General features: G+C 52.0%; 1 protein-coding gene across 1 annotated transcript; it reads right to left on the bottom strand.

Annotated features, from left to right (window-relative positions):
• Positions 1-18,487: 18,487 nt before the first annotated feature.
• LOC133889142 (E3 ubiquitin-protein ligase EL5-like) lies at positions 18,488-19,823 on the bottom strand. Its single transcript, XM_062329613.1, has one exon. It carries the CDS (start codon positions 19,556-19,558, stop codon positions 18,701-18,703), a length of 858 nt encoding a protein of 285 aa, XP_062185597.1. The 5' UTR covers positions 19,559-19,823; the 3' UTR covers positions 18,488-18,700.
• Positions 19,824-23,858: the final 4,035 nt, after the last annotated feature.

Genomic DNA, 23,858 nt, shown 5'->3' with positions numbered 1-23,858 from the left:
GCTCGCAAGGACACATATGCAGTAATTAATGGCCATGAGTCATGCATGCATGGACAACCTACGGGAGATCGTCGATGGCATGCATGGGTTGACTGATCCATGCATTTTCAACCGTTTCTCTCACACAGTAACAACGTAATCACTGGGACCGATATGTATCCATGCATGCAGCTGCGCCCTGTTTCCAGCGTACTCTGTGTAAGCTGTACGCATGCATGATAAACCTTGGGCGTTTCACATGGCATCATCGGCGCCACTGCCGTCCGAGCAGCCTGGTTCATCAGTCCCGTCACCGTTCACAGTACCCGTGCCTGTGCTGCTACAATGCTAGCTCCATGCATGCACACGCAGTCGCAGGCATGGCAGCACCGCAGCAGCTGTGCGCGTCGATCGCTACGGGCAGCGTCACACGGCGATGTCGGAGCCGAGCTTGCTGCTAGACCGGTCTAGGCGTCGTGCCTACGCGCTTGCCACTAAAGAGTAGGATCCAGGTTTGGGCGCAGGCGCCGGGCGAAAGTTGATCGGATCGGATATCGCTTGTGAGCGCCTATATGACTGTTCATCGCCACAGTGCCGATGTTCCATCCAGGCCCTGCACAAGAGTTAACTACTGTCCAGAACTGGGACCTCGCCCGTACGCATGGGAAAAACTGTGAAGCCTGCTCGGTTGTGATCCGTTTGAACTTGTTCAGAGGATAGCATGTACAGCTGGGACCAAAAAGTCCGTTCGAAAATTTCTCGTGGCAATGTAATCTTTTGAATTGTTTTGCTTCGTTTCAGTTCTTGTCTTCCCTGCTTGGAATGTGGCTTTTTTTCTCCATGCAGCAAACGAATATATCTTTGCCATTTGTCACTAATGTGTTGTACTGCTCGGTTTGAAGCTAGCTAGCCAACGGTAGCTTGTGCTCTCAATCTGTCGCCTCCGCTGGACCACCACTGAACCTTTGCTTGGTAAACATGGTAGCCTTTCTAGCGCTTGTGTGTGAGGAGAGATACATGCCTACAGCAGTTGAAACGAACAGGCTGTCTAATTTGATTGGTTCTGTGTTTTTCTTTTGAAGGGTGAAAGAAGTAGAGTTGAGATTGTTAGGCAGGCACGTTACTCATGCAGGTAACGTGCATGCGCGTGCCATCGAAGCCAGCTAGTAGCAATCACGCCTAGGAGATTAGCACGGAGAGGAGCAAATCAAGGAGATAGGTTTCCTGTTTAGCTTTCCTATTTTTTTGGCATGTATCTTAACCGTATTGGTTGCTACTTATTCTACAAATACCCATGCCGAAAAACAAGTGCGTATTCTCCAAACGCCTTCATGGTATCAGTTTTGGTTCTTTTCTGAGATCCTTTCTTTGTCCTTCCTGCACTCATGGTGCTGTCCCAGACCAACGACGATGCTGAACGCGCTCGCCTCGCTAAACTCACCACCAAGGCTGAAGCCGAGCACGCCCAGCAGGCTGTTCTCGCCGCCACGGCTGATCTTGCTACCCGAGAGGATCTCTGGAAACAGGCTATCGATGTTCCTAGCGTCAAGGCGGCCGTTCCCCTCACCCTCGATCTCCAGACCGGCAACTACTCCCCCGGTGGCGCGTCCTGTTCACGATCGCCCTCTGCATGTATGCTCTCGAGGACCACGTCATCGACGCCCCTCCCTTGGCGTCAACCACCCAGTGGCTGTACGAAACCATCTCCCTCCAGCTTCTGACCATGGTGATATGCAACTCCTCCATGCGCGCCCACACCATCTGAACAGGCTTGCCGATGTCTACCGCAACAATGCGGACACCCGCACTATCTACCTCGAGCAGGAGTTCTATGGACTTCAACAGGGCACCATGTCCATTGGCGATTGCTGCCACCGACAAAAATCTCTCGCCGATGAGCTTGTCATCGTCGGCACCGCCATCACCAACGAGAACCTTGTCCACAACACGCTTCGGGGGCTCGGCCAGCTCTACGCTCACATGCGCACACTCCTCTGCATGCAGCGCCTCCTCTCTTCGTACGTTGAGGTTCAATCTGCCCTGCTACTCAAGGAGCTCACCTCACCGTCCTTTGACAATGCGCCATCCTCTGTACTTTACTCCAACACCGGCGGAAAGGAAACCTCTGTGAGGAACCGTCCAAACAGTATTCTAATTAATTATTAGAAGGATCATTATTTATAATCTAACCTTAATAATTAACCAGAATCCTGTTCTGGTAGTCTCGACACGTGTTTTGTGTCCAAGGATCAGAACACATACCTTTAATATATTACATCACAACATAGCTTAATAAAGAGCAAGTAACAAATATTTACATTACAAAAATTAAGTATGTAACTGATTCCAACAATTTATAATAAAAGCGAGCTAGGAGGAGACAAAACCCCTCAACTCCTAACTATCCAAAGATCTACGCAGTAGAAAGAATAAACTAGACAACAAAAGAGAGTGGAGCCACATGCCCTTAGGCTCCACTCCAAAAGCTCGAGCTTCAGAGTAGGATGCACTACTCCTGCTCGCCACCCTGATCGGCAGGCACAAAGTAGTCGAACACCGCTCCTTCCTCAGTAGCCGGAGTATCTGCATCAACTTAAGGGCAGCACCATGAGTATGAAGTTACTCACAAGACTTACACAATATGTGTATATAATATCCCGACTCCAAGGATTATGCATTGAGCTGTTAGCAAGAATATAAACATGCGGTTAAGTTAATTAAAGCGGTAAGCAATCTAGAAATATGTGTGAGCAACTAACTTAACCAACATATATGAAATTACCCTGCAACTACCAACTGATCATATGAAACTGTAACCATAATAGTATCAATGTATAACAAGTGCCATCTCAACCACCTTCCACATATCCGAACCACAAACTACATATCCAAACCATCATCCACAAGCGAGAACTCTATGATCGATACAAATAAAACATAGCATGCTCATGACCGAGAGCGCGGCAGTTCGAACTATTTTTACACACTGCAGAGGGATACTCCTGGACCCACACGACTCGGGGACCATACGGCTTGTGCCACCCACTAAAGTGCACACAAGGGGGGTACCCGTGTCAACCTTTTCTAACCAGTCTCAACCTTGTGCGGCATGCATCGCTCGGCACGGCGATACTAGAACTACTCCCGGAGCAAACTAGTACCACTTATAAGCCCGTCCGCTCACACCGTCGATGTTCAGGCCCCACAAAGCCACAGCTACGAAGGTATTCGGCTCGCTTTACTATTAGATCGGCATGTGGTGAGTAAGGTAAGTGTTAAAGCCAACTATACCGACAGACGGCCTTAAATGATACAAGCGGCCTACGGTGTCCGAGTTCCCTTCCCGAATTACCCCTGAACTTTCCTTGAGGGCAGATGACACCCCTAACACTGCCCACATCTTGTCTCATACTCACCACTCAACCAACCATAACAACCTCAACCATGTATGTATGCGACAAAAGTAAATCCTATGCTCGCGAACAACGAAAAACGCCATCGTTTGACTTCTACCGAAAGACCTAAGTATGGCAAAACATATAAGTCGAACTTGTACCTAGACATAACATCATCTCAAAGCTACAAAGAACGTGGATGAACAAGTCATCAAGATAAAAGAATGTAATTAGCGTAGGTTCTACCCATTTGTTTCCGACATCAACTCCCTATACATGCAAACATATACATAAACATAATTTATCAATATTTAGACTTCATTCAATTCAATTAACATGGTGCAATATGTTAGATGCTTGCCTTGCTGTTCAAGTGGCTGCCCAAAGTTTTCCTCGCTCTCCTGGATCACTGGCTCGACGTTCTCTAAAAAGAATAATGCGTGCAATACCATGAGTATGAATAAAGTGCAACAATGCATGCCACAATATGCACAAGATGAAATGCCATAAAAATATTCTTTACAATGCATGAAAATATTTTTCCTAGCTAGAACAAGTTATAAGAAAACTAGCAAAATTAGATTCACCCACTTTGGACTTGTGAAGAATTATCATGAATTAATGAAGCTTTAACCTAATTAATTAATATCAGAAATTTAATTCAACATTTAATGGCTGGGGATATTTTTAATAGATGTAGTGGTTCATTATGAAACAAAAAAATTGGTTTCATAATTTTTGGAGTTACAGAGAATTTATTATGAATTTTACAAATTTCAGCCAACGAAAAACTGTGTTGAAACAGCTGACAGCGGTCAGACCGTAGGTATATGGGCGGTCAGACTGCCAGTGTACAAAGGGTTTTGGCCCCTGGCGGTCTGACCGGCCTGAGCTGGCGGTCAGACCGCTGTATTCAGCTGGGGAAACTTGGCGAGCTCGCCGGCGATGATTCTAGCGACCTTTGGGGTTGGGATTTGGACCTAGAACATCACCTTGACCTCCTCTACTGCATAGGATCACACGCATATGCTGAAATCGACAAAAACTTGACTATTGCTACCAAAACATCAAGAACTCATGGACTTCAACCCTAACTCCAAATTCTTGGATTTCGACCAACCAATTCGCGCATCCATGCCATGGGAGCCTAGGAGACTCACCTAAGATGTTTTGCCGAGCTTGAGGACCGTTGGTTGAAGGAGGAAAGGCTCAGAAGATGAAAAACCCGGTGTTCTTCACGTTTCCACCCTAAACACCAAGAGACACCAAATCCGGCTTAAATCCTATGGGAAAATGAAAATGAATTGGAGGGATGGATAGCTTACGAGCTCATGATCGTAATGGTACCACATGCTCACCTTGATTCGGCTCCTAGAGCGCGGATTTGAGGGAGAAAGGGAGAGAGTGCTTGAGAAGGAAGTGAGAGGGAGAGGGAGCTCGGGTGGGGATGCGAGGGAGAGTGAGGAGGAGAGAGAGAGGGTAGGTGGCCTGCCCCTTTGGAGTGAAGGAGGTGTGGGGCCGGGTGGGTCCCATATGTTAGAGAGAAAGATGTCCGTTTTAACTGCGAATTTAATTCTTTTCTCTCTCGAATTTCTTTCTCTCATCCAATTGATTTCAAACGAAGTGCTCTAGTGCGCCAAAATAATTTACCTCAAAATTAATTATGATGGTAATGATGCATGATTAAGCTTAATCATGCGATTATAGAATTTGGGACTTGACAACCTCCAGCAGTGGCGATTCCTCCGGTACCTCCTCTAACACTACCACAGGTGACTCCTCGCGCACCAGCAATAGCTCTAGCAATCCAAGTGGCAGGTTCTCCAACAACAACTACCGACGTCTACATGCTGTTGCGCCATGGCCAAACATGCTAGGGTCAGTCGTGTCTTAGTATTCACGGGATAGATACAAGGTCCAGCGCCTCGCCGGCTGCATGGCAGCCCTCGGGCGCTTCATCTCCAAGCTCGGGGAGCGAGGGCTCCCCCTCTTCAAACTTTTGAAGAAATCCGGTCGTTTTGACTGGACGCCGGAGGCCGGGCAGGCCTTCCGCGACTTAAAGAAGTACCTTACTTCGCCACCCGTGTTGGTGGCTCCCTCTCAAGGTGAGCCCCTGCTACTCTACGTTTCGGCCACTCCTCAGGTTGTGAGCGTAGTACTGGTGGTGGAGCGCGACGAGTATTCGGGGCCGGGTGCTGGGTCCCAGCTCCCAGAGGCCCCCGACCACTCGCTTGTCCTCATGGCTCCCCCTGGGCAAGGGGTCGAGCCCGAGCACACTGCTCTTCCCAGCCAAGGAATCGAGCCCGAGTGCCCGGCCAGCCCCGACCATACCGCCGACCCTGGGGGCTGGGCAGCCCCCCGGGTGGGGCCACCGTCCGGGCCCGCCAGGTACAACGACCGGTGTACTTCGTCAGCGAGGTCCTCCGGGAGGCCAAGACAAGGTATCCCCAGGCACAGAAGCTACTCTATGCCGTGCTCATCGCCTCCCGAAAGCTGCGCCACTACTTCCAGGCGCACAAGATCTCGGTGGTTACCACTTATCCACTGGGACCCATTCTCCGGAACCGGGAAGGCACCGGGCGCGTTGTCAAATGGGCGGTCGAGCTGGCGGAGTTCGACCTACACTTCGTCTGTTGCCAGGCAATCAAAAGCTAGGCAGTCTCCGACTTCTTGGCAGAGTGGACGCCCGTCCCTTGCGTCGTCCCAGAAGAGGTCTCTGCCTATCCCGGGCACGACGCGCCCGGGTACTGGGTTATGCACTTCGATGGCTCCCTCTCGCTGAAAGGCGCAGGGGCCGGAGTGGTTCTCACCTCCCCAACGGGTGAAGAGCTCCGGTACGTCGTACAGTTGCAGTTCCGCGCATCCAACAACATGGCAGAGTATGAAGGTCTCATCGCCGGCCTCCGGGCTGCGGTGGGGCTCGGGATTCGTCGCCTCCTGGTCAAAGGGGACTCCCAACTGGTCGTCAACCAGGTATCCAAGGAGTACCAGTGCACGGATCCTCAAATGGCGGCGTACGTGGCCGCAGTCAGGAAGCTCGAGAGACGCTTCGATGGCCTCGAATTGCGGCATATCCCTCGCCGCGACAATGCTCCGGCCGATGAGCTCTCTCGCCTGGCCTCCTCACGTGCGCGTGTCCCTGCCGGAGTCTTTGAAGAAAGACTCGCACGGCCTTCCGTCCTGCCTGCCGAACAGGATGAAGGGGAAACCTCGAACTCAATTCAGGGGACCCCGGCGGTGCCCTCAGTGGGAAGCCCCGTCAGGGCGCCGCCGTCCGGCGAGTGCGATGTGCTCGCCGAATGTTCTCAAGATGCCTCGTGGATGTCTGACATCCGAGGGTACTTGAAAGAAAAATTCCTACCCGAGGATGAGGCGTCTGCCGAAAGAGTTGCTCGGTAGTCCAGGCGCTATGCCATAGTAGATGGGGATCTCTACCGGCGTAGCGCAGGAGGTGTCCTCCTGAAATGCATCTCTCGGGCAGAAGGCGGCGATCTTCTCGCTGAGGTCCACGAGGGCGAGTGCGGTGGCCATTCATCGTTCCGCACGCTGGTCGGGAAAGCCTTCCGGCAAGGTTTTCTACTGGCCTACAGCTCTCCAGGATGCTTCCGAGCTGGTTCGGCGCTGCAGGGCGTGCCAGTTCCATGCAAAGCAGATTCACCAGCCAACTCAGGCTCTCCATACCATTCCCCTGTCATGGCCTTTCGCGGTCTGGGGTTTGGACATTCTGGGTCCATTCCCCCGAGCAGTCGGGGGCTATGCATACCTATATGTCGCTATCAACAAATTCACCAAGTGGCCGGAGGCGCTCCCAGTCATCAAGGTGACCAAAAACACGGCGCTCCAGTTTATCCGCGGCATCACTAGCCGCTTTGGCGTCCCCAACCGGATCATCACCGACAACGGCACCCAGTTCACGAGTGCCTTGTTCGGGGATTATTGCGAAGATCTCGGCATCAAGCTTTGCTTCGCTTCCGTCGCTCATCCTCGGAGTAACGGGCAGGTCGAGCGCGCCAACGCGGAGATACTAAAGGGCCTTAAAACCCGGACCTATAACGTGCTCGCTAAGCACGGGAAGGGATGGGTGGATGAGCTGCCAGCCGTGCTGTGGGCCAATCGGACTACGCCAAGCCGCGCCACCGGGGAGACTCCGTTCTTCCTCGTCTATGGCGCCGAAGCAGTCCTCCCCTCCGAGCTCACTCTGGGCTCCCCTCGAGTGCATGCATACTCTGAGGGTGAGCAGGAGCGGCAAAGACGCGACGACGTGGACTACCTGGAAGAGCGCCGGCGGCGTGCCGCTGTCCGGGCGGCTCGGTATCAACAGAGTCTGCGGCGTTATCATCTGCGCCATATCCGGGCCCGGTCTCTCGAGGTGGGGGACCTAGTTCTCCGACGCGTCCAGTCGCGCGAAGGAATGAATAAGCTGTCCCCTGTGTGGGAAGGTCCCTTCACCGTGATCGCGGTCCCGCGGGCGGGTTCTTTCAGGTTGGCGACGGAGGAAGGACAGCCCCTCCCGAATCCATGGAACATCGAGCATCTCCGACGCTTCTACCCGTAGATGGTCGTGCTCGCGGCTCAGGTCGGCAAGGCCGGGGGCTTCTCCCCGCCCAAGCAGTCCGAGGGCTTCGCCCCTTGGGTAAGTCGCTGTCGCCCAACCTTGTAAATATTACGCATTCAGTATTTCAATAAGCAATCGCTATGTCAAAATATTTTTTCTGGATTCCGTATGTTTAATCTGTCTGGTGAGGTGCTCGGTTGTGCGAGAAAAAGTTCGCTCTCTCTTTTTCCCCGTTGATAAAAGAATCCCGATCGGTATGCATGCGAGCAATCGCCGCTAACTTACGTCCGGCATGGTAGGCTGTGATGTTCGGTGTCATGACAGGCTCCCGGGCACTACCGAGTTTCGGGGTGCTCTGGGTAATCCCATCGCTCGAGCTGCTCGAGTAGTCCGGAGCTCGGGCCCCCGGAGCGGGCTGTCGGTGCTCGGTCTGGTCTGTCATATCCGGGCGCCACCAAACCATAGGACCTCTGGGTTACGCCTCTGCCCGCTCTTGTCCGCCGGTTTGGGTGTTCGAGAGGTCTTGGGTCGAAAACGAGAGTAGTCTATAGCAAGTACCGCACTGACAGAGCGCACCAGACAAAGAAATCCTATTTTCTCTTTTAAAGTCACAGGCTGGCGATCACGAGCAGCTCGGCCGCGAGGGCTTCAATGCCCCGGTCTCTGGTCGGCCCCAAGGGTCCTCGGGTGGTCCTACCACTTAGGCATGGGTGGTCGAGATCACCCGACCCTAGGAGCCTCGTGCGCCTCCGGGCGCTCGGGCGCCCCGTTAAAAGAATTAAGTTCCCGGGCACCTGAGCTCGGAAGCACATCCCTCCTGGATCGATGGGCCGGAAGGCCGACAGCTGTCCGGTGAGTGGTTATATTCAGACAAATCTACCTTCAGTAAATTTATGTCCTCGAGTCACTCTCGGGGGCTCTCGCGGTTTAATCTGTTCGGCGAGGTGGTATCCTCGCACGCAAAAACCCTGCCGCGTGACTACTTTTTCCCGGAACGACAGAACGGTTTGCAGAAAAGAGTAGCGTGCTTGCGATAATGTCTGACCGAAGCCCTTCGTGGTGGTCGTGGTGTTCGTGGTGTTCGGTCCGCTTTTAAGGACCCCGAGCACTACTGAGTCCTCGGGTACCCTGGGTAATCCTATCGCTCGAGCTACTCGGGTAGTCTGGAGCTCAGGTCTCGGGGGCAGGCTGTCAGTGCTCGGTCCGGCCCGTTTCAAGCCCGGGCACCACCGGACCACGAGGACTCTTGGTCACATTCTCGCCCGCACGCGTCTCCCTTCTACTAACTGAGTGGTCACAAAGTGAAAAAGTGTTCATTAGGCACGGCGTGTTCCGAGCAGGATCGATCCATCTCCCGGGCAAGGAAGTCTGTCTTTGTTCTTAACTTAGGCAATGCGGACTCGCGAGAGCTCGAGGGCCGACTGCGCCAGTAACAGCAATCAGGACCACTTTATCCTCAGGGACGGGAAGGTCGGGAACGGCTCGACTGAGTACTCCCCGGGACTTCCGGGCAAAACACCAGAAGAAGCATCATACACTCAGAGAAACTGGAGTTACGAGCTCAAGGAAAAATTGCCATTAAAATTCACGGGATAGATACAAGGCATTTTCTAAGGGTTCACTCCTACATCAACAACAAAAGAAAAAAGGGTACAAAAGGTCTAGTCGGCAGCAGAGGCGTCGGTTGAATCCTCCGAGTCGTCCCCGGGCGCTGGCGGCGGTGGCACCTCTCGCCTGAAGCCGGCCGCCACCTCGGCGGCGGTACTCCGGACCGCTGCCCGGGCGGCCTCTCCCTCAGCCTCGACCACTCCCTCCCGCGCCGGCTCCAGCGGGAAGTTAGGGTCCCTGCTTCGGTAGCAGGCCAGGACGTGCTCGGCCACTGCATGCGCCAAGCCACGTCCCTCCCGGGCGGCGAGTTCCTGGACCGCCCAAGGCAGGGCCTCGAGGCGCTCGCAGACCTGCTGCAGCCCCAACACTTATCGTGCGGGGCCGTCGCCCTTCTCGCCTTCAATGAGCCGTCCGAGGCCACCCTTCTCTACGGCCCGCCGCATCCGCCGGAGTATGTCTTCCAGCATATGCTCGAGGTTAACCCGCGAGACAAAGGCAGTCTCGAGCTTCTCCTTGGTGGCCCGCAGCTGTGCCTCGAGTCCCTGGTCCCCGACCGGACCAGAAGAACTGCAAACTGCTGCGGGGGCGGCAGCCTGCTTCATCTTGGCCACCATCTCGGACAAAGCGCGTTCACGGGTGGTCAGTTCCGCCTCGTGCTTCGCGTTTTTCTCCGCCCTGGTCACCATTGCCGCCGCTGCTGCGTCAGCCTCGCCCTCTCGGCGACTCAATTCACCTTCTCGGCGACTCAGCTCGCCCTCCCGCCGGGCCAGCACGTCCTCCTGCTGAGTCACCGAATCCTCCCGAACGTCGAGCTCCGACGCCAATAGTTCGCTGTTCACCTCCCGCAAGGAAACGTGCTCCTCCCAACGGTGAATCTTCTCCCTGATCTTCCGAAGGTCGTCTTCCCTGCGCTGGAGGTCAGCGCACGTCTTCTCGGCCGCGCCCTCCCGGCGGGCCAGCTCGGCTTGCCGCTCCTCCGCAGCCTGCTCGCGGGCTGCGATTGCCACCTCCCTCTCCTGCGCCTGCCCCATCCTGGCAAGGGCCTCGACAGCTTGCTGCCTCGACGCCTCAGCCAGGCGGGCGGCGTCTTCTCGCTCCCACGCGGCTTCTGCCCGCCCGATCTTCAAAACTTCCTGTTCCCGCGCAACTTCCGCGCGGATGTCTTCTAGGAACTTCTGCTCCCGCGCGGCCGCCGCACGGGCCTCCTCTTGCGCGCCCGCCAGCTGCGCCTTCTCCAACGCCAGGCGGGCGCTCTCGGCCTCGAGCTCCCCCTCCTTGGCGTTCACCGCTGCGCCCAGCCGCCCGACTGCTACTTGGACGCCTTCAATGGCGGCCAGGAAGGGGTCGGCGGGCTGGCCGGGCCCCAGTGGGGCCCAGGCTTCTCCGCAGAGTGCCTCCAGGGGGGCCGAGCTCTCTGCAGGGCCCTGCGCTGCCATCTGCCCCGGGCTCTGCCTGCCCGGGGTAGGCTCCGCCGGCGCCGAGGTCTCGGACGGCGGCCGCATTCCCGCATCGGCCGCCCTGTCCGCCGGCCCCGGCAAAACATCCACCTCCACCGTCATCCGCCCCGGGCTCTCCGCGCCCGGGGTAGGTTCCACCGGCGCCAAGGATCCAGACGCTTGCTCCGTCCTCCTCTCGGCCGCCGCCTCCGTCTCTCTCCCGCTGGCCGCCACGACGATTGGCGCCTCCGCCGTTCCGGTGCCCACCTCCGCTGCAACAGCAGGCAGGCTCGTTTCTAGTCTCGGCGCCCGCTCTTTCTCCGTCGCAGTAGCGACTGCGGCCGGCCTACGAGAGACAAATGAAAAATGCCGAAGCTTAGTTCGGGCCAGAAATGCCTATGGAGAAGCAAGAAAAGAGACTCATCGGTACCGCCATTTGGCCGCTGGGAGCCTGATGTCCGGGTCCGGTGCCGTCGGTCCGGACTCCTCCCGCCGCCTCTTCCGCTGGGGGCTCGGCTGAACCGCTGCGCGGGCCACGGGCGCCGTCGTGCGGGCCTCAGGTGCCGCCGCGCGGGTCTCGGTCTCCGCCATGCGGGTCGCGGGCGCCGATGCAGGCCCCATCCGCACCAGGCGCGGCTCCAGCACCGGAAATGCCACCGCTGCCGTTGGCGACGGCGGAGAGTCCGGCACTAGGATCAGGGCCCGGGGACGCTTTCCCCGGTCTCCCGGCGCCACCTCCTCTACGACTTCAGTGGCGCCCTCCTCTCTGGCACGGCGGCTACTGCTTGCGGCGGCCCCGTCGCCAGCCCGTGCCGAGCTGCCAGCGACCTCCTCGCCAAGTAGCTCTTCCAGCCCGGGGAGTTCGGAGGCCTCGGGACTCCGACTTCGTGGCCGGTCCACAGGCCCCTGGGCGTCGAACTCCGGCAGCCCCGCCATAATGGCCACCCGGTTGGGGTTGGCGCAGAGCGCCATCTCCGGCCACGGGAGCTCCGTCCGGCTCATGTCCTCCGTTCCGGTGATCACCCGTGTCATCCCCCGCAGCTCCGCCTGCCCCAGATCCCAGCTCGCGCCGATCTGGGTCCTGGTGATGTCCTCTGGCCCGGTGTAGAACCAGCTTGGCCGGGCCCGCTCTCGCAAAGGCGCCAGCCGACGGCGCAGGAAGTCCACAACCACCATGACTGAGGTCAGCCCGCACTCGCGTAGCTCCAGGATGCGCTCCAGCACCGGCTTCAGTCTCGCATCTTCTGGTGGCGGCGCCTCCCACGTCGATCGCCGAGGTTCCGCCGCCGCCTCCGGCAGCTCGAGGCGCTCGTGGGGGTCGACGTCGACGAAGAACCAGTCCCGTCGCCACTCCTCCCACTTGCTGCGCAGCACCTGGGGAATGTAACGATCCCCCAGGCCGTCCCGGAGCCGAAGGTTGCAGCACCCCACGACGTCCGCCGTGGAGTGCCCCCTCTTCTTCCCCACCGGCCGAAGGACGAAGAAATGACGAAGCAGCATCGCCGACGGCATCACCCCCACGAACATTTCGCAGAGATGCGCGAAGACCGCCAACACCACCACAGAGTTGGGGCTTAGGTGCACCAGTTGAATGCCGTACGTCTCCAGCACTTGCAGGAAGAAAGCGGAGAACGGCGGCACCAACCCCGCCGCCACAAAGGAAGTGAAGAGGATGATCCTCCCAAGGACGGTCGTCGCCGGCGTCAGAGTCGCCGGCCTCACCACCACAGCACCTTCCTGCCCCTCCGGCACCAGCAGCTTCCTAATCTTGTCCGCCGCCTCCTTGTTCCTCAGACGAGACTCCGGCAAGATGCTGTCCGAAGCCTTGTCCCGGCGTCCTCCTCCAACCCTCGTCATCTCGACAAGATGGAAGGTGTTTTGGTGGTGGAGAGAGAGAGAAGGAAGAATGCTCCGGTCGCCTGAGAATTTCCAAAGGGCTTCGGAGCACAAAGAAGGTAGGAGCACAAGTGCGAAAGAGCGTAAAGAGGGGAACGGACCGATCCGTTCCCCCTTTTATATCTCAAAGTTCAAAAACTGCCGCCCAAACGGTTCGTTCGGCGAAGCGTCGCCTCGATTGACTCAACTGCCAGGCGAATCTCCCGCCGATCGCGCGATGTCAGCGGCTGCCAGGCGTATTTTCCTCAATCTGCGCGGCGACCGCGCGTGCCGCCCGTATGGTCATTATACCCTTCAGAAGTTGTGTGGACACGCGTCCACTCATTTTCCCGTTGGGGCGTACTTGAGGTTCGGGTCCGCAAGGGCCACCTCTCGGAAGCTTGCCACATGGCGTCTGCACCAGCCTCGGCCTTGGCCGCGACGAAGGGCCCATTCGCAGTCTCCGTCCCGTCACCTACCAACGGGCCCGGGGGCTGCTGTCGGTGTATTCGGAACCAGGGGTCCCTAAGTCCCGAGACCAGGCCGTCCATCCGCCACATGTCACCACCCTGCAAGGTGAGAAGAAGCTAAGTCCCGGGAGAAGGTGCTCGGGGCCGCCGCCTCTGGTCCCCGAGCACCCCAGTTCCCCGATGATCCGCAGAGCCCAAATATCGGGAAGGAAGTGCTCGGGAGAGAGTGCTCGGGGCTGCACGTGGCAGCCCCCGAGGACTCGGTTCCCCGAAGGCCTCACCCAAGTGCTCGGGAGAGAGTGCTCGGGGCTGCACGTGGCAGCCCCCGAAGACTCGGTTCCCCGAAGGCCTCACCCACGTGCTCGGGAGAGAGTGCTCGGGGCTGCACGTGGCAGCCCCCGAGGACTCGGTTCCCCGAAGGCCTCACCCAAGTGCTCGGAAGAGAGTGCTCGGGGCTGCACGTGGCAGCCCCCGAAGACTCGGTTCCCCGAAGGTCTCACCCACGTGCTCGGGAGAGAGTGCTCGGGGCTGCACGTGGCAGCCCCCGAGGACTCGGTTCCCCGAAGGTCCCACCGAAGTGCTCGGGAGAGAGTGCTCGGGGCTGCACGTGGCAGCCCCCGAGGACTCGGTTCCCCGAAGGTCTCACCGAAGTCCTCGGGAGAGAGTGCTCGGGGCTGCGCGTGGCGGCTCCCCAGGACCCGGTTCCCCGAAGGTTCGCGCAAGATCATTCGACGACCCGAAGGGTCCCATCGTCGGGGTGTCAGCCAGTCAAAGGCCCAATGCCACATTTAATAGGCACGCGCGGCCTGACATCCTGACATCCTGACATTCTCAGCTGCCCACGCCCCAGTGTCAGACCCTACCATGCACTGGCAGGGGGGCGTGGGTCCATTAAATGCACGGGTCCCGTCCCGTTTCATCCGGGTGCCTCGGGATAACGTTGCCAGAATCGAAGCGCTCCGCCTGCCACCCTGCCCTGGCAGAAGAACAAGACAGGGTGGGCGCACCGGGCACCTCTGAGGCTGCCCGGTGGGCCCCCTTTATGGCGCCCGAGGGCTTCCACAGTGGCGGGTGGTCGGATGCGCGCTGCATTTCTCCACCGCCCCTGTCACTTCGCCAAGACGAAATGATTACGCCTTTCTCCGTGGCACCTTGGCATTCGCATCCCCTCTTTCCCATTCAGGATATATTGAGGTCGGCGCGCCTATAAAAGGAAAGGATGGAGAACACGTAAAAGGGGACCGGAAGTGTGTGAAGAAGAGGACGCAGACGCTCGAACCAGCTCAAGCCAAGCTAGAGCACGAGAGCCTCAAGCTCTTTGTAAACGGCTCTCCCCTTGGAACCAGATACATCCTTGAAGAATTCCCTTCAAGGATAAATATAGCGCTCACACAGGAGTAGGGTGTTACGCCCCCGTGCGGCCCGAACCTGTCTAAACCCCGGTGCACCCATTTTTCTCGCATTAGGGCGATCATCTCCCACCAGCCATTGCATTTGTTTCCGTTCCCGCTTACTTCCCAAACAAGCTTATCCAGGATCATCCCCTCGGCCGAATCTCTAAAAAGGGGTCTCTCGGGATCCCTGCGACAGGAGTTCACCCTCCGACACAAGTCAATCAGGATACAGTTCTTCCTTTTGGCTACCCATTTGATTGGAGTGATTAGGGAAGTGTTCTCTCATGAATAATTCCATATTCCTTTTAGAATAAGTCGAAATCACTAGCAAAATACTCTCCACCATGATTTCATCTAAGTCTTTTGATTTTTATTTTCAATTGATTTTCAACTTCTGCTTTATAGATTTTAAAGTAGTCTAGAGCCTTATCTTTTATTTTCAACAAGCACACATAATAAAATCTAGACGCGTCATCAATTAAAGTCATGAAATATCTTTTTTCACTATTTGTCAACACACCATTCATTTAGCAAATATCTGAATGTATGGGTTACAACGGTCCAAATTTCTCTCCTCGATAGCCTTATGAGGCTTATGAGATTGTTTAGATTGCATACAACTTTGACACTTAGAACCTTTGACAATGAAAAATTTTAAAATAAAATTCAAGCTGGAAAGCCTATACATGCCACCAAAATTTATGTGATATAACTATGAGTGCCAAACACTAGCCTCATCTCTATTATTATTGCCACAAATATGGTTCTCAGATTTATTGCAGAAATTAGAAAGGGAAAAGTGGAACATGCCTCCGTCCTCATGGCCTTAACCAGTAAAAAGTTCATATTTTGACACGACTACTTTATTAGACTCAAATAACACCTTAAACACATCTCTACATAGAAGGGAATCACTAACTAGATTATTGTTTATTGAAGGGACATGCTGCACATTCCTCAGCTACACAATCTTTTCCGAAGTAAACTTCAGATCTACCGTGTCAACACCATGAGCAAAAGCAGGAGACTAATTCCCCATTAGGACAAAAGAACCCCGAGCCACCTGATAAGAAGAGAACAATGAAATATCAGCACATACATATACATTACCCCAGTATCAATCCACTAATTGGTAGATTGATTCACTGAAAGAAAAATAGGTAATTTACCATACACAATAGTTCCATCTTCAATGTTGTCAATGATCACTTTGACAAACTTGGTGTTCTTTCCTTGATTAACCCTTTTTCCCTTTGCGGCATTGACAATATTTAGCTCAATGTCCAACCTCGCTGCACATGAAACAAGGTTTATCATTTTTGTTCATCATCTTCTACTTGAAGTTGGTGGTTTGTTTAGCCTTGTAATATTTCCTTTTGAACTTTCCATTAGAGGACTGTTGCACCATATTTATGCTAGACTGTCTATCGCCTCCTTTAGCATGCATATCCTTAGCTCGATCTTTTTACTCAATATCAAGAGACGCGATTACGCTCTCAACAGAGATTTCTTGTCCATTGTGTTTTAGAGGAGTGGCAAAATTCCTATATGAGGGAGGCAATTTGGCAATGACGCCCCCAACCATAAACCTATCGGGCAATTCACACTTTAGGAGTTCTAGTTCCTTCATAATGCATTGAATCTCATGAGCCTACTCGACTATTGACTGATTATCAGCCATATTGTAGTCATAATACTAATTTATGACATACAACTCAATGCCCGCATTTGACACACCAAATTTTGTATTCAGTGTGTCTCATAACTTCTTTGCATCATTTATGTGCATGTACACATCATATAGATGATCGGTAAGAGCGCTAAGAATAGATCCTACAAAGAGTGTGCTAGCTTCCTTGAACTTCTTCTCATCAGAGGATAGAGTTCTTGCAGGCTTACCGGACTCAACCCAGTAGCAGTTCATAGCCATAAGCCAGAGAGTGGCTTTAATTTGCCATCTAAGTGCACATCGATAAACTTATCCAGCCTCAGTGCATCAGTAAAACTAGTCATCTTTACCTACAATAAGTTTTTTAGATTGTCGAATAAATGCACACTTTCAAATTTAATTTACTTCCTAAATATAACATGACAAGGAACATATTGACTATCATCATACTGCAAGTGTCTATTCTAAATTTATACCTCTCTAATATATTCCAGAATGAAAGCAGCAAGAAAACATGCATGATGAACATGACAGATCACAATAAACATACTTGATGGAAGTGTGCGATATAGAAGCCCCCCGTGATGGCAATGCAGCAGAAGACGATGAAGAGGAAGTAGACCGCGATGACGTAGAGGAAGTGGATCGTGAGTAGTCATGCCGAGCGTATTCTAAAAACCTTATTCGCCCTCTCCCGATGCAAAATCCCAATAGCGATAGGTTCTAGAGACTTGCTCTCCCGTTTGTCAGTGCACACTGACGCTGTGTGATGAAATAGACTACATATGGTGATGCAACAAAGAGAAGAGGCAAAAACCCTAATTGCGTATGTATCCTTATCCTTTGTGGCGATGGCACACACACACACACACACACACACTCTCTCTCTCTCTATATATATATAGAGAGAGTATATATATATATAGAGAGAGAATTACATGGTTGAGATGCGCCACGATCAGACTCGATTACGTGTCACGATTGGATTCTTAACCGACACGATTTACATATATATAGAGAGAGAATTGCACGGTTGAGATGCGCCACGATTAGACTTGGTTACGTGCCACGATCGGATTGTTAACCGACACGATTTACATATGTATATGTTTGTCCATGCAGTAAAGAGAATAAAACTGCAAAAGGAGGTCGCACCTGCGCAAGCTACTGGATCCAATTTCGACAGACCATTCACGCAGGTGCCGTGCACACGCGCCCTTCGGCCCTGGTCTGATGAGAGAGCGAGTGCGTGGGGTTGTTCTCCTAGTCATCTCATCCACACTGCTAAGTTGGTGGAGTATACAGTTTCTTATAAATTAGTCTCCCTTCACCTCCACTAGCAAGGTGAGATTAAAAGATACATCTTACCTCTATTTAGTTGAGTATTTAAGATTTATTTAGAATTACTCAAATATATTAGAGTAAGCTCATATATTCTAACACGATGTACAACCAGCGCGCGTCGCTGAGCCGCCACATAGAAAGCCATGTGTCTCGACATCCAAACCAGAGTCAGCGAGCCAGGCCTAAGTTTACGTGATACGCATAGGGGCTCACTCCAGGAAAGGTAGCCTGGAAGGACGACGATCGAGGGGGAGGCAAATTGCGGTGCAGGCAGAGTGAAGGAGAGCGTGGCGATGGGGCACCGCTGTTGTTCGTCCGTAGTTCCATTGCATTGTTGGTGGAAAGGAAATTTTCTTATGTGTACGCTCATATATGGCTTATCACAATTATTCATTTGCATTAAGATTCGTGCTAGAGAAGTATTATAAAAAAATTGTACAGTAGACGAGAAGAATTAAGAGAGATAAATATTATATAATAGGGACAAACGGTTGACATAAATCGTGTGTACTAAGCTCATGCTATTTTGCATTTCTCCATTGTGGGTGTGCTGGTCTCTTATGAGATGTTACTGTACATGCTTGTCGTTCAGTGGAGTCAGTGAGTCACCGGCTCCATGCCTCCATGGTGCTTCTGGGTGCACTAGTGTCGCTTCGTGGGCAGTGACCAATGTGAGGTCCCAGAAAGAAATAAATGATCGGGTTATTGTCGGTGTTTGATTTATGGCGGTGAAGATCGGAAATTTCTTGGGGCCAACAAACTTGAACTTAAGCAATTTTTTCGAGAGGGAATAGTTAAACTGCAGCTTTGTACTATGCACTCGGATGTTGTCAATCTACCGGGTTAGCATGCAACAAAGGTCTAATACGTTCGCGTGTAGAGCAGAAAACCAAAAGGCCAACTTTCCTAACTCCACCGTCAGGCTTTGTATGTGCAAGTCCAAGTACACGTTTCATCTTGTAACACACTTCACTGTCAGCGATGCAGGTGCTCGCTCAGTGTCATCATCTGCAGCGGCACGGCAGCAGCCGCAGCACGAACGGGGGAGCTCGTAGCAGCCGCCTCATGCCTCCCTCTGTTCCACAGCCGCCTGAGCGAGCTCATCCTCGCCAAGCCCTGCGCCTTCTCCGCGTCACCTTCACGCGGCGGCGCCACAGCCGGTGCCGTCTCACGGATCTCGATGACCAGGGCCGCTGATGCTCCACCGGGAGAGCTCGGGCCGGCGGTTGTCGCGGTCGTCACCGTGTCCTGGGAACCCCAGAACAGGACGTTCGTCGGCAGGTTTGTTGGGTAGTTCGCGGGCTCCGGCAGCGCCGGAGGGAGGGCCGACGGGGAGGGCGCAAGGAGGGCGTCCGTCTTGTCGATGTCGAGGCGGCAGAGCGGGCAGGTGGAGTGGCCCCGCAGCCACAGGTCGACGCACTCGGCGTGGAAACCGTGCCCGCACCCGGGCAAGAACCTGGCCGCCTCACCGTCGGCGAGCTCGGCGAGGCACACGACGCACTCCAGCGCCTCTCCCGCGCTGTCCTTCGCCCTGTACACCATCACCGGCAACTTCTGGAGCACCGCCGGGTCGACGCCGCCTCGGTCGCTGGTGCCAGCCGCGGCATCACCTCTGTACGTGCCGCGCTGGCCGCTCGACGACGACACCAACACGCCGTCCCGCGGGCCGCGGCGACTGGCCGTGAAGTAGTGGTACAGGACGAACGCGAAGGCGAGGGCCACGAAGAGGAGGACGACACCGGAGAGGACGACGTCGCCGCCCACCGGCGAGGCTGTTTTCCACCACGCGACCGGCGGGTCGCTGCCCGCGTCGTCCTCCGGCAACGATGACATGGTCTCGCGCCCTTGGTCGCCTTTCGGCGTGAGCTTATGAGATGTCTCGTTGCTACGATTTATGAGGAGGTTTTGCGTTCTTGGAGAGGTTTTGGTGCACTTGGAGTTGGTATGCCTCGGTTGGAGTTGGTGTGATGGCGTGAGTGGGGATCGGTGTTTGAGTTGAGCAACTCGAGCTGATGCTGTATGGGGTTTGTAAAGTGTTATTAACTTTTTTCGCTTCCAATCAATGTGTGATCATAGAGGGGATCGAACGTAGAGAAGGGGCTAGAGACATGCGAGCGAGCAACTCAGCAAGTGGCCTAGAAGGTGCTTGGATGGGCCAGAATCCAATTGGGGTGTACGACCTTTTATTTTGCAACTTCCACAAACTGTCCTTCAGTAGGTGTTCCAGAATTCAAATGAAGATACTCGGAAACGTGGTGGAATGACAAATCCGATGTGGATCCGTCGGTCACTCACTCCCTATACAACGGGCGTGCTACTCTTAGCCTCCGGGCAGCGTGGCCCACGGCTTACACGGAGTACGCCCACGGCCATCTTCTTCTTCACCCTGAGCCGTTGTTGCCTCTAGCTCCGCCCCTACTCCACGCTCTGTCTCCCTGCCACTTCGTCGTCATCATCCTATGATCACCTCTATCGTTGACACGTCACTTTTCTTTCACTGCCCCACCCGACCCAACCTCCTCCTCCTCCTCCCTCTCTATCGAGACACCCTATCCTATCCTCCTCCTCTGTGGTGAGTCCCGATGCCGAATCCTCTCCCTCTACCCCCTCTCTAACCTTTCTCGTGCAGTCGTCCTTGCCGCCAGCCGCCCAATCGGTCATCCTCAACCACAGTGGCAGACAACACCCTTGCCACATCATTGTCTAGCCCACCATCGTTGGGCTAATTGACCTCCGGAGATATCTCACTATTCCAATTGTCAATCCTAATCCTAACCTCTGTCAAAGAGGCGTTGCCACAGAATCGCCGCTGGGCCATCACTTAGGAGGGCGAGTTCAGAAGGCATGCATCGGGAGGAGAGGAAGAAAATAAAATCAACACCGTTGTGCCCAAATCTCAAAGTGCGTTAGTAAAGATTTTCTTAAATACACCGAAAGATTTTCTTTTGGGCCCTCGTGGCCGCTGGTCCATGTTAAATGTATTCGCATACTGAGAATGTTTGGACTCCCGGGTCCTCACCAAGATTTGAATGGCCTTTGGAGTATTTCTTGCGATTGGAAGTTCCGAGATCAAAGCAGAAGTTCTCATTCGAAATGTGACTGACTACCTAATATTTAGCTAATTTTCTTTTGAATTGCAGTCAGTGTTTTTGGGCCAATAGCAAATTGACACGTAATGCAACACACTTTTCTGTAATGGCAAAATGGATTAATTTTCTGCAATCAGCCTGGATGCATAGGGCATGAACCTTCAAGCCCATCAGTGCTAGCAAGCTGGCTGGAACGTGGAGTTTGCGAACAGGCGACGCAATAGCGCAGATCCAACCACAATGGATCCAGGCCGCCAAAGAGCGCAACGGTGAACAAAGAATTATATTTTTAATTTATTTTTTAATATTTATAAAAATATACTATTATTTTAAAATATTGTACATTTAAATTATCATCACTGTTAGGGGAGCGAGAGCAATACCTCACACATCCAACATGCAACATTCTATAAGACCCATACCATAACGATCAAAAATTAAATACCCTCACCAATACTAGATCCACTAAAAAGGTTATCGTTTGATATCTTTTCATATACGGCGCATACATGCTTCTGGATACACATGCAGAGCAACAACATACATGTATGCATGCTTTTACTTTTTTAAGTCTATAAAAGCAATCATGTCACCCTTTTAAAGGATGATAACTAAGCGTATGTTGGTTGGTCCATATTTTAACATGGACACTATGTTAGTTAAAATATTTAATTTTTATCTATTACGGTGTATATCTTACAAGGTATCACTTGTTGTATGAGTAACACCTTATTATTACCTTTTTAATAATAGACTAGATGTGCAATATTTTAAAATAACTATATATTTTTGCAAATATTAAAAAATAAAAATAAAAAACTCAACAAAGAATACCTCACTTACGCGGCAGAGAACCTGAAAGAAGCAGCCATAGCGGGCTGGTCGGCGGGAGCTCGGTTATGGCGTTCATTGAGCCACATCGTGCCCTACTCCGCACTGTAAGCCTTGGGACCACTCCAAACATACGTCGACACCGTCATTGAAGGCGAAGCAGCCATGAGCTAAGCCATGCCCAAAGCCCCAGTTGCATCCATGCAGAGGCATCGCTGCCGGCCTCATGCCTGGAAGTAGACGTCATCACCGCATAAAATGTGTTGGAAATATAAGCTCTTTTAATTTAATTTAATCTATAAATTATTCATGAGTGTAAACCGATGAACTGCCATATTAATATTATCATAGCATAATTTAGATATTCATAAGCACAAACTGATGTAATAACATATTAATATTATCATAGTATAATCTAGATATACATATAATTGCACTATATATGACTAGATAAACTATACTCGAAATTAGTAACCGCGGAAAAACAGTACGAGTAACATAATTTTTACGTACTGGTCCTGCGCTGTAGAGATCGCTAAAGATGTGAATTGGGCCGTGTTCATGGCATGATCGATTCTATTGATGATGCGCTGGATTTATTGACGATGATAGCAGGTGGCGTCCAGCCGACTAGAAAGATGAACCATAGTAAATAATTTGAGCAGTCACGCGGAACGCTTCCTAAAAATCTTATTCTCCCTCTTCTGGTGCAAGGTTTCAAGAGCGAGGGTTTCAGAGATCTGTTTTTCCGTTCGCCGGTGCACACCGACGCTGGGATAGAGTAGACTAAAGCGACATCGCAACTGGAAGATGAAGAGGCAAAAATTCTAATCCTTATATAGACTCACGTAATGAGAGTGTTTCCAAATTAAGGGATGCTATCTAATTAGTAGTCCATATTATTATCTCTAATGAGATAGAGGCCTTTAAATATATATAGGAAGAAAATCCTCACCTCCACCTCGATTAGCATTATGGTACTAATAGACGGAAGACCTCATGATGGGTAGTCTCTCCACAAGATGACCCTTTGAGATTTATTAAGAATTATTAAAATTATATAGGTCCCTATAATTCTAACAATCCCTCACCAGATCTCAAAGTCCTATAGAGATTTATCTAATCCCCTCTGTTGGTTTATATACTAGCGGTGGAGACTATTAAGTTGAATATCCATCTAGAGCTTCGAGTTACACTCATTCACAACTTGAACAATAGACTATATCTTAAATTACAAGTTTTGTGCGAATAAGTTTCACTTAAAGTTATAAATGGTATTTGGCTGCCTGTAGGCTACCTTGTGAGTGGAGCTTATAGGTCATACTACTTGATCTTTTTATGAGCTTAATAGAGATTACCCAAGTCTCACAAACTACGACCGTCCAACAGTCAGACCCATATTGGTGTGCTCTTTTAAAAATACTATATACAATAACATCTTTGTTAATTAAAGCTAATAGACCACATTAAGGCAATAACCAACCCACCTACAAATTTTAAGAGTAATGCATCTTCACTCGAGTGGGTTAAAAATATGTTGTGAATAATGTGATAATTTGAGCATTGATATTATTTCATATATAAACATAGTAGCTTAATAACATAAATTCATTGCACATGAACAGTAACAAAACAACTGCAATTCTATAACAACAGTAACCAGGAACATGTGTGACATAAGAACTGAACAACACACATACATCTTTTGTGAAGTTGCTCTTAGAAAAGATTTGACAATTAGCCCCAGGACCATAAAGATCTTGCCCCCTAATTGTCATAACAAGTATTTCATTAATTAGCCAATATTCTTAAGATCTCATCTAGCAAAATTATAACCTGATCTGACTTCTCAAGTTCTAAATTCTTGTCCTGGACAATACTGTGGTCCAAAACTAGAATACACAAAGTCGGCACAGTAAGAGCAAAACAACCAAGACAGAGATGGAACTGAACTACAAAATTACCAAAGACAATGACTACAATTCGAACTAGCAATCCATCTAAAGACATATGCATTATGTATATTCAGATCATACTGCAGCACCAATCTAGGATTAGATTAACAGGCAGAAACTGAGGACCCAATACCAAGTGTAGCTCAATATATATGAACATAAATAACATACACATCGAAAAGCCTCTAGTTACCACCAGAATCAACCAACGACAAGAGAAACTACAAGTATATGCTAATGTACTTAAGGAACATGCCC

Source organism: Phragmites australis, chromosome 13 (genome assembly GCF_958298935.1).
Source record: "Phragmites australis chromosome 13, lpPhrAust1.1, whole genome shotgun sequence".
Classification (NCBI taxonomy): Eukaryota; Viridiplantae; Streptophyta; class Magnoliopsida; order Poales; family Poaceae; genus Phragmites; species Phragmites australis.
This window is presented reverse-complemented; position numbering and strand designations above follow the sequence as displayed.

Bases quoted from the DNA above. Each gene is read 5' to 3' on its own strand.
- LOC133889142 (XM_062329613.1), bottom strand. From the start codon at position 19,558: ATGTCATCGTTGCCGGAGGACGACGCGGGCAGCGACCCGCCGGTCGCG.